An 11,850-nucleotide genomic window follows, 5' to 3' on the forward strand; every position below is an offset into this window, starting at 1 on the left:
ATATTATATTATATTATATTATATTATATTATATTATATTATATTATATTATATTATATTATATTATATTATTCCTGGGTGGTCTGTGGACCCCAAAAGAGTAGTAACAATTTTAATAATAATTATTATTATTATGGGGGGGTTACTAACCTCACTAATTGACAAGTTGATTGTTGGAAGACTAGTTTTCCATTATGATCCATTCTGGCCCAGAAGAGTGAAGCAGACAGAGGTTAAAGGGATAGTTCACCCAAAAATGAAAATTTGATGTTTATCTGCTTACCCCCAGGGCATCCAAGATGTTACTTTCTCTAGCGCGAACTCATTCGGGAGTGGTGACTTTCCACGTATTCCCAACTTCTGAGCCTGCTCGCCTGAAGTTATGGTTGATTGCTCTTCGGCTGGATAGCAACACATCCATTAACGTAAACTACGCCAGAGTGCGTACACACATCACGCACCGGATGCCGTGCACGCGCTCAAAGCAGTTGGACATAGTGGTGTCTTAGAGGTAAAATATGATATAAATACTGTTCGGTTTCTCGCACAAACCGATCGTTTCGTGTCTTAGGACATCAATGTGTCGTCACGAGCCGCAGGGTTTAATTTGGATTTGTCTGTGCATGTTTTTTTTTACTCTCATAGATTTTGTTACCATTGCCATTTATGGGGCATAGAGGAGAAACAATAATGTACAGTATGTGGAAAATTATGTGTTTTTTGAACATTAAACCGCATAAACACATTTCATTACACCAAATACACAAAATAATGTTATTTTTAGCAACATCATATGACCCCTTTAAGGGTTCTGCCTTCAAATAATTTTGTGTCCATAACTTTACTCTCTCTGTCAATCAAAGCAGTCAATACAGCACAGTCAAGAATTACTTAAAGAGGTTGCCAACGTTTACTAAACTGTGGACTACTGTTTGACTCTTGCTGCTGATTTGAATGGTGATGCTTCTGTTTTAAGTGTCTGTTGATGGCCTTTCATTTTAACCAGAAGCTTTTCTGATGGTCAGTGAATTTTTCAGTTTTTTCCCCAAATTGCCAAATCCAGTCATTTGAAATGTGTCCATTTTGGAGTCATTGCCACCAAAGGTGCTTTTGGTCCGTGAACTGGATCTCACTTTGAACGTGCGCTGTCTGTGGAGGCTTGTGTTCTCACATATATTGTTGTTCCATCCTTTGCTATCGTTATCACTGTGTCAATCATTACTATTTCTAGAGTGATTCCAGCATAAATATGCAGATGTCATTCCCGAAGCTTTGCAGTGTGTGTGTCTGAAAAACAAGTTTCATACAAATTCTGAATTATAGCCTCCCTTTAAAGCGTGCACCCTTTATAATCACTTAGTTGTATGTTGACATAAAAAAAAACTTCAAACTTCACCTTCAAGCTCAAGTTCGCTTGTGACCTTCACATGACCCTGAACACCAACCCTCACAACTTGCCCAGTCCAAATTCTTACAATATATTCCTAGGACCCCTGCTGCTTCAATTTGTTTTGTGTTTCCCTTTATGATTACTGTAGGCAATTTGATTAGACCGTCTATTCTCTGCTTTATATCCTACATCCACTTACAGAAAGATGCTAGAATGATATTTTATATGAAGTTGGATCATTGTGTTTGGAATAAAGGGGGGAATGGTACTTTAGCAGATAATTATGTGTAATCCACAATAATAACAGACAAAGTGGTTTTAGCCCACGTTATCCAATTTGCCATTTAATGTGAGATAGGCTGCTGCTCGCTCCCTAAAAACTGAACCATTTCCTTAAATCGACAATTTCCCTGCTTCCAGAATGCATAGAGCACAGAAATGATGGAACTTCATATTCCAGTACTGTTTTTATATAGAAACAGAAGATAATTTTTGTTTATTTTGCTTTCTTTCTTTTGTTTGGATTGAACCCTGCTGTTTTTAATTGACGCCTGCTCAGGGTCTGTCAGATAGGTCAGTGTGAGGACAGACTGCAAGCTTTGAGCCAGGAAATAGAATTACTGAGAAAGAGACTGCAAGGACATGATCAGCAAGTTCTTTTACACACGTGTGTGTGTGTGTGTGTGTGTGTGTGTGTGTGTGTGTGTGTAAACAGGAATTATATATTTTATTATATAGTTTACATAAATATTATTATAATTTCAAATAACTATTCTATTTTAATATATTTTAAAATGTATTAAGGTTATGGCAAAGCTGAATTTTTCTGCTTCAGATTGTTGCAGAAACCATTATTCTTTTTTTTTTTCAGGATTATTTGATGAATAGAAGAGTCAAATGCAGTGCATCCTGGCTGAATAAAAGTGTTAATGTCTTTTAAATGTGTATACACATACAGTATATATACATATTTGATGTGAAATAGTATTTATTTATTATTTTCACGCATGTTTAGCATTAAATGAATTATTTATATTTCAATTCAATATTATAGGCATCTCACTAGATTTTGATGCAGAGTTTATATCTTTTCACAAGGGTGTAGGAGTCTGAAAATTGTGGAGGGTAACTTATCACCTTGACTTATGAATGTCAAATGCATGACAGTCGCCCAGTAGTTGTACCTGATTTTCTGCAAGGCAGACATTGGTAAATATACGTTAACAATAGCTGTTTACCACTTTGCCAACGCTAAGGTTTGACAGCAGCCAACCAGTGTTAATAACCAGTGTTGGGGGTAACGCATTACAAGAATCGCGAGTTACGTAATCAGATTACTTTTTTTATGTAACTAGTAAAGTAACGCATTACTTTTTAATTTACAAGGACATATCTGAGTTACTTTTTCAAATAAGTAACGCCAGTTTGTTTCTCATGTATTGACTGACAGCTCTGGTGCTGCCATGGTGACAGAAATCAGGAGTAAGTGCAGAGCATTGTGTGTGAACATGATCTTACTGTAGTTCTAGACTAAATATGAACATGTTTACTCATCTCACCTGCACAAAAACAGATTCAGTGTTCCTCAAAATGAATAAAAACAGTCGAATGCAAACTTAGAATATTATACAAACCTGCAATAATTAAATGTGTTAAATAAGACAAATATAATTTATGTATTTAATCCCATTTTATCATCCAATATCTTTGTTACTGACCTTCGATGATCCAATTCAACCATACTAATAAGCAAAAATGACACATTTGTCATATTCTTCATGCGATTTGTTTGAGCGGCGCCCTCTACTGTACAGACGTGAATTTACATTTCCTTCAGCCTGAGCCGTATTCATTTCACTTTTGTTGTGAAAAGGGCTTTTATATTTGTAAAATAACTTTTTTTTTGCCCAGATTTAAAAAGTAACTCAAAAGTAATGTAACGCATTACTTTCCATAAAAAGTAACTAAGTAACGTAATTAGTTACTTTTTTAGGGAGTAACGCAATATTATAATGCATTACTTTTAAAAGTAACTTTCCCCAACACTGTTAATAACCCCATGATAAGCTTGACAAGTGTTTTCTTTCATATGTTGATGTATCCCTGTTGAAACAAGAAGTTTAGGCCATTTTCAATGCGAGAAAGTATTTAGAAATTTCAAAAAATTTAACTGTTGCCACGACCCTGCCTTTTCATGTTTTGCCTTTTTCAGCTTTACTAGCTTTATTGATTGTTTATCCAGTAGTCTGCTGCTCAGTTGGAATAAACGAGTGCAGTGTAATGTGTTGTGTTTGAAAAGCAGCAAGAAGGTCTAGATCAGAGATGGACTGAGCTTAAGACTGATCTGTATCAATACACCACCTGCTACACCCTCTCCAGCCTCAATGATCTGCACATCTATAAACACATCCACTGCGATGCAACTTGACATATAATAAGAAATCTTGCATCTCTCTTTCTGTGCATGTGTTTTGACAGCTGGTAGAAGAGCAGTCCACAGTCTCCAGGCTGCAGCACGAGCTTCAGGAAGCAGAGCGTCAGAGGAATCTCCTGGGCACCAGAGTAGCTGCGCTGAACTGTGACATCCAGCAGAAAGACTGCAGGCGGCTCGCAGAGCAAGACGAGGTACACCGCACCACATACTTGGGTAAAACAGTGTCTGGTAAGGGTTCCTGTAGAGTAAAAGCTGAATCTTGAATCTGATCGCTTCAAAAGAGGAGGTGAGGGACACCTGTCAATCATTTGTGACCCTGGACCACAAAACCAGTCTTAAGTCGCTTGGGTATATTTTTAGCAATAGCCAAAAATACATTGTATGGGTCAAAATGATCGATTTTTCTTTTATGCCAAAAATCATTAGGATATTAAGTAAAGATCATGTTCCATGAAGATATTTTGTAAATGTCCTACCGTAAATATATCAAAACTTTATTTTTGATTAGTAATATGCATTGCTAAAAACTTCATTTGGACAACTTTAAAGGCAATTTTCTCAGTATTTTTTTGCACCCTCGATTTCAGATTTTCAAATAGTTGAATCTCGGCCAAATATTGTCCTATCCTAACAAACCATACATCAATGGAAAGCTTATTTATTCAACTCTCAGATTATGTATAAATCTCAATTTCAAAAAATTGACCTTTATGACTGGTTTTGTGGTCCAGGGTCACATTTAGTCTTTTGACAACTTTTAAAGGTGTCTGTGACATATACAGATTGAAAATGCAGTGACGTACATAATTATTGAAAAGTTGGGGGTCAGATTCAGAGTCTCTGATGCTCACCAAAGCTGCTTTTATGAAATATTATTACAATTTTAAAGAACTTTATTCCTTAGATGGCAAAGCTGAATTTTCAGCATTATTTCTCCAGTCTTCAGTGTCACATGATCCTTCAGAAATCATTCTTAAATGATGATTTGCTGCTCAATAAACATTTTTTATTATTATTAGTGTTGAAAACAGTTGTGGTGCATCTAAAGGCCTCCATGGGCCGAATGTGGGCAGGATCAAGGACGCGGGCCGTCCAGTCCATTCACTCTCACTCACACACTCAGAGGAATAAAGATGGACCTGCTCGCAGCCAAACTTTGCATAACCTGTCAATTGAAGTAGAAGCTGTTCTGGTTTATTTATACATCTCTGACTGGTCAGTTATTTGTTTGGCAGAGTGTCCTTGTTTGTTATAAATGGGACAAACCTGTCACTTCAGTGCTGACTGGATGTTTTGAGTTCTTTGAGAGATTTTCTTTTTCATATTTATTCATTTATTTTGACTTTTTTTCAGAGCGAGCGAGCAGTGAATAATGCATTGGATTCTGCTCCATGTACTGTTTTTGTCATTAGCATTCAGCCCCAGTTATCTTCCGAACTTATGAGTGCCTGTGAAATGTTTGTGATGTTATTTATTTATGTTGCCCTCTCAATTATTCATTTGTTTATTTATTCATGGCAGAACTAACTGCAATTGGAAAATTCATTTTTGCTGAAGGGCACATCCATCCTTTCCCCCACCACCACCACACCTCAATCCACTCTCCCTCCCTCTTGCACATCAGGTTTGTTAAGAACCGCTTCATGTGGCATTTCCTAAGACTCAAGGGGAGATGTCATTTTAATCCAAGCAGACGACTGAAGAGACGGGAGAGACAGACACAGAGAGAAAGAGAAATAGAGTACTTCATCTGAAAAAACTTTGCTCTACAAGGGTGATGGTGCAGGATTATAGAGAGACATTTAATGAAAGAGGGATGAATTTGGTAGACCTTATATATCACGTCTCTGTGCCACAGCCGTGTTTCATACTGAATTCCCTCAGGCCTCTGTGCTTTCCTGCTTTTTCTGCCCATTCCTTTCCTGCTCTGTTGTCATATATACACACTATATGGACAAACGTATTGGAATGTATTGGTGTTTCAATTAGACCCATTGGCATAGGTGCATAAGATCAAGCATCTAGCCATGCAGTCTGCATTTGCAAACATTTGTGGAAAGAAAATGGGTAATAGTATACTATACTCAGGGCCGTTTCTAGGCATAGGCGAGCTAGGCGGTCGCCTAGGGCGCCACCAGCTGAAGGGGCGCCAATGAGCGCACGTACTGGCACTTTTAGCAGGGTTGTGATAAAGAGTGGCACGGTCACCCTGAAATATGACTGCCGCCCCCACTGGATTTGTGCTGCTTAATATTTTCTATATTTTTTTTATTTTTATGATACACTAAATAATCAAAAATAAAATAAAATAAATAGTACTTTTATTCAACAAGGACACATTAAATTCATCAAAAGTGGCAGTAAAACATTTATAATGTTACAAATGATATCTATCTTAAATATATGTTGTTCTTTTGAACTTTCTACTCATCAAAGAATCCTAAAATATGTGCATGGTTTCCACGAAAATATTTAGCACCTAAAACATTGTTTTCAACATTGATAATAAAAACCATCATTAATAATTGAGCTCCAATTATAATTGATAATAATTGACCAAATCAACAACTGGAATGATTTCTGAAGGATCATGTGACACTGAGGACTGGAGTAATGATGCTGAAAATTCAGCTTTACCGTCACAAGAAAAAATTAAATTTTAAAGTTTATTAAAATAGAAAAGTTATTTTTAATTGTAATATTATTTCACAATAGTACTTTTTACTGTATCAAATAAATGCAGCCTTTGTGAGCATAAGGGACATCTTTTAAAAACATTTAAAAATCTTAATTATTCCACACACGTGATAAAATGTGATCAAAATAGCCATGTTGCTTTACCATAAACTTACAATTTAATATTGTCATTTGTTTGACTGTGGCGTGTTTAGCTGGCAGAGCAGATGCAGCAGGTCATGTCTAGGGAAGTGGAGGTTGTGTCCCTACAGAAGGAGGTCAGCAGACTTCAGGAGATCCTGAAACAGAGAGAGGAGGTGATAGAGAAGAACAAACACAACACGGCACAGCTCCAGCGTGGGACAGACTCCCTTTACAAACAGGTAAACACACACACACACACACAGTACAAACACACTAAAAGTCACAAATTGGCCGGTCTGGGTATTGAGACCTGAAAAAGATCTGGAGTAAGTGTGGGTTTGCTGTGGTGAAGTGCTTGAGTGTGTTTAGCTGAAGGGTGTTTGTGAGCGCACTCACGTGTAATATTTCCTGTCTGCTGCATCGACAATCCACACTTAGGCATGGAATTCCAATTAACTCCCTTTAATTAGGCCCTCCCTTGCTCATGGCACAGTTCCTTCATTTATTTTAATCTTGTTTATGCACCTTGATTGTTTCACAATATAGATTTTTTTAATTAGGCAAGATTGATTAAATTGCATTGATTCTCTGTCCTTATTAAAATGAAACCCCCAAACACACACACACACACACACACACACACACTCTACTCTCTCCAAACCAGTGTTATTTTTCTTAATTAGTGCCTGTGCTTTCAGCTTGGCTTTAGGTGTGTGTGTGTGTGTGGGGGGGGGAATAATGTTTATCATACTTTATTACAGCATCTGAAAAACTGTTGTAGTTATGAGTCAGTAGAAGTTTCATTAAATGGTTGTGTGCTATTTATTAGTCAGATTTATTAGTTTCCTAGAGAATAGCTCCTAAATACATTAAACAAAACTATACGATACTTTTGTTTTATTTATTTATTTGTTTGTTTGTTTTTTGTATTGTTTTTTTATTTTTGTTTGTTTGTTAGTTTTGTTTTGATTTGTTTTGTTTCATTTTTTGTATTGTTTTTTGTTTGTTTTGTTTTGTTTTGATTTGTTTTGCAACCTTTGAATTTCTTGCTGGACTTTAAAGTGGACTCAAACATCTTATTAGTGTCTCAGTGCACATTACATTCACACTGGTATTTAATAATAATAATGCCTTATATTATCTCAAATTACAAAGATGAAGACAGAAATATATTACTGTTGTAAATTACAGTTGTACTGTAAAATAAAAAACAGAACATTTAATGATAATTACGATAATAATCTAATTTAAGCTTCAAGTTCTTCATGTCCAAACCCTTGAACTTTAAACATTTCAAATCCTTTTGCTTTTTATTTTTGCAATACTGGATAATATTGGATAATGTGCAAATGTGTAAATAAATAAAACCTAATGCATGTTGCATTCCAAAATGCACATTAAACTCGCTGCACAAGCAGACATGGAGTTCACTGCATTTAATGTAAACCGAGCCTCTCTGAGACTGATCGTATTGTGCAGCCACATTTATTTATTTAAACTTTACATTCAGTATAATTAATTATTAGCTTCTCATCAACAAAACCCCGTTTGGAAAAACCTGACCTAGACAATACCCAGAACACCCCTGAAAGCACATGTGCTCAGAAACACCTTAGCAACTACATACCAACCACCTGCAAAAGCTTTAGGCCCATTCACACCTAGAACAATAACTATAAAGATAACCAATAACTTCATTAGTATCCACATCAATGGATGATAACATAGTGTTTCTTATAAGTGCACACTGAATTTATGTCATCTGTTACTTTAAATGCTCAAGCTTCTTAAAGTCAGGTGGATTCTGATTGGCTGTCAATGTTTTTATCATCCAATCAGTTGAAAAAAAAACAATTATTATCCTTATGGTGTGGACGTCTCTATTCTCATAGAATTAGATTGATTATTAGATCAAACTTTAAAGTCATAGTTATTGCCCTTGGTTGAAAAACAGGCCTTTAGTGTCTTGTTGGCTAGTTTTGTGCATCAGGAAGCATTGATTTTATTTACAAAATGTGAAAATGTATTTTCTTTCACGGTGGCATTAGATTATTGTTATAGCAAATGCTGAATGCTTGTGTAACACTTGAGGTCCTCTAGAAGATCCAGTGCTTCTCAACCTCCTGCTGTCTGCTTCACCTGATAAACACTTGATGCTGATCCGTAGAATTTTTAATCATGAAGCTCAGCTCAGCTCTTTTAATTTTGATCGATGACTCCGTTTATCCTTTACATAACACATTCCCGTCTCTGTTCTAGCCCTCCACCTCTCTCTGCACCCCTCCGCCTGGTATGAAAATGATATTAGACACTAAATGAGATTTGAAATTGTGTGTTTGACAAGTGACTTGATGACAGGGTTTTATTGCAGGGCCTGATCCATGGAAATTTTATGCTAATAACACTGCTGGCCAACCGATCTAGTACGAAATTAATCAGTGGTGGAAAAGAACGAGAGAGCTCCATAAAAAGTGTGTCTACCCTCCTCTCTCTCTGTCAGTCTAAATCTCATCTGAAATAGCCACAGGCTGTTGTCTGTGTGATGAGTTTGCGACTGAAATAGGGACTTAGAAAATTAGACTGAGCTTAGCACTGATTCATGCTGTAATGCCGCCACGTGACACACCGCTGTCAGCTCCTTCCAAGGACTCAACAAGGTGCACTCAGTAATTTTTTGTTTATGTTGCTTTGGCCCACATGTCATCTTGAGCTTATACTGACACCTAGAGGTGTGGATGCAGTATCCCGCAGAAGTTTTCAATTACTGATGCCATTGTTCTAAAACTGCTCCAAATGAAGAATTACAGAAATAAAGTCAGTAGAATTGCTGGTAGATAGCTGGTCATGTGAACATGTCAGCCAAGATTAGGCGACCAACTCAAAAATCTAAATATTCAATATTCAAGATCAAAAATATTTTATTAGGCTGCTGACACACATGGAGTCTTCATCTCATTTTTCAAAACTCCTGTTAATTTCAGTATTCGTTAACTTCTCTGAAAGCTTCATTCATTTGTCTCAAAAATTTCAACAATATAGGATAGTATGATATAGAAATCTATATTCAAGAGTTTACATTTCATTAATAGAATAGAATACTAATTATTAATTATTAATGATAATATTCATCATAATAACAATGTATTATGATATAAAGAGTCTACTTTTGAATAATAATAATAATTCATAAATCATTATTAATGATAGTAATGTGTATTATTATTATTATTCATGAAAAGTAGACTCTTTATATAATAATAATAACAATAGTAATAATAATAATAATACATTATTACTAATAATAATAATGCACAAATAATAATAAGGATGATGATGAAGTAGACTCTTAATATATAAGTAGAAGGAGAAGAGTATTATACATTATTTATTTATTTTTTAAATTCACTTTTTGTCTCATGATTCAATTTATATTTGGAATTATGTTCAAACTGATCCTGAAGTATAAGCTTAGATAATAATAAATGAGAATCACCTTTTAACTACACAGTTTTCTGCAATTTTGATTCCTGTTTATGCATTATGTCTGTGTCTCATTTAAAGAGTTGGGATTAATGTGCCTTTTCTGCAGTGTAAATCGATTTAGCTGGCCAATCAGACAGCCGCAAAGTATCAAACGTCCACATTTTTCTTGTGGTTGTCAAACCTCGCCTTGCCTTACCACCTTTTACTAGTTTACATCAACTTAAGAAACATTCATATTCTCTCCTTCCCTCTGCTTGCTTGCTTCATTTATCCCATTCATCTGTCAGCGGTTTTCCCAGGTGCATGTCCATGTTACTCCTCCCGGCTCGATTCCAAGGAAACAGAAGCGTTGGTGAATCACTAATGGAGTCATTATCAGCTTCCACTCTTTTAAAACAACACAATTAGTGGTGTATTCTTAATGATGCTTGCAAGGGAAGTTAGGTGCACTGAGGAGACTCCATCCAGGGCCTTCACCAAGTCCAATAAATCACGCAAGTTAACTCACAGAACTAATATACCGCATGTGTGTGCGCGCAGTAGCCTGTGTGATTTATTATTTTCACCCTGCGAGACATCTGTTACAGTGCTTCTTATGTTTGTAATGCATCATCAGCCAGGGGAAAAAATAATATTATCCAATCTGGGATCTCTCTGGAGTCTAATAATCTAATGTAGAGCTGCTATCAGTGAGGCACCACAGACACGCTTCAGGGAGCAAACAGGCTTCGCTGATTTCTGTCTGAGAATCTCTAGTATTCATTATATATGCCAGCCTGTGACTGCAGATGTGAGTCTGTAAATATGGAGTAATAATAGGATGCTTCTGACTCTACTAATTAACTAATTAAGAATGCTGTTGTAGTGAATATCAGCACGGCTGTGATTCGAGTACACAGGAAATTATTGTAAGTGTGCTTTTATATAATAGTCTGTGAATCAGAAATGAGAAGTAACTTACCAACAAAATTTGGCAAGTTTGTGTATTTATTTATTTTTTGATAATAAAAAAAGTCAAAGCTGCAAGCTTTGCATGTCACCCAGTCCCACAAGGATTTTGTGGGACTTTTTTTCTGATTTTCGCAGCCCAAAATGTTTAAATTTGCTACAGTTTTTCTCAAAAAATTGTCGTGATATTTGCAGCATTATTTTTTAATTTGCAGTGAAAACCGACCAATAATTATTATGTACTTATTAGGATATATATTCCAAAGAAGCCAAAGCAAAGCTTTGCATGTCATACGGTCCCACCAGGATTTTGCTGGACTTTTTTGTGATTTTTGTGGCTTCAAATTTCAGAATTTTCTTTTCTAAAACATTGTCAGCATCTTTGTGTTGTTTTGCTGTGAAAACTAGCATGTAAATGTTTATAATTCTGCTTTGCTGAAAATAGAGAATTGTGTTAAACACAATAGTTATCACTAGGGATGCACTGATACCGCTTTTTCCAGTACTCGCCCGATACGATACTTTTATTTTTGGTACTTGCTGATACCGAGTACCGATACCAATATTTTTATTGCATTTGTACATTTTTAAAATATTGGGTACAGAAACCAAAAGAGTATGTATAATGTTAGTTGGTTAACTTAATTTATCAAATAGATACAGTCAAGCCAAAATTTATTCAGACACCTTCAACATTTCTCCCATTATCACAGTTTATTCGCTATAGTTTAGAAAATGGTAATAAAATATAACAAGAACTCAGAGTTAAACGGAG

General features: G+C 35.8%; 1 protein-coding gene across 1 annotated transcript in view; it reads left to right on the forward strand.

Moving 5' to 3' along the window:
• LOC107659105 (centrosome-associated protein CEP250-like) overlaps positions 1-11,850 on the forward strand; it is a 165,803-nt gene that overhangs the window by 103,231 nt on the left and 50,722 nt on the right. The window contains exons 8-9 of the mRNA XM_016447933.1: positions 3,869-4,015; positions 6,716-6,883. Of these exons, the coding sequence (XP_016303419.1) occupies positions 3,869-4,015; positions 6,716-6,883 (315 nt within the window). The remainder of the gene's footprint in view (positions 1-3,868; positions 4,016-6,715; positions 6,884-11,850) is intronic.

Source organism: Sinocyclocheilus anshuiensis, unplaced genomic scaffold (assembly GCF_001515605.1).
Source record: "Sinocyclocheilus anshuiensis isolate Anshui unplaced genomic scaffold, SAMN03320099.WGS_v1.1 scaffold87, whole genome shotgun sequence".
NCBI classification, from domain to species: Eukaryota; Metazoa; Chordata; class Actinopteri; order Cypriniformes; family Cyprinidae; genus Sinocyclocheilus; species Sinocyclocheilus anshuiensis.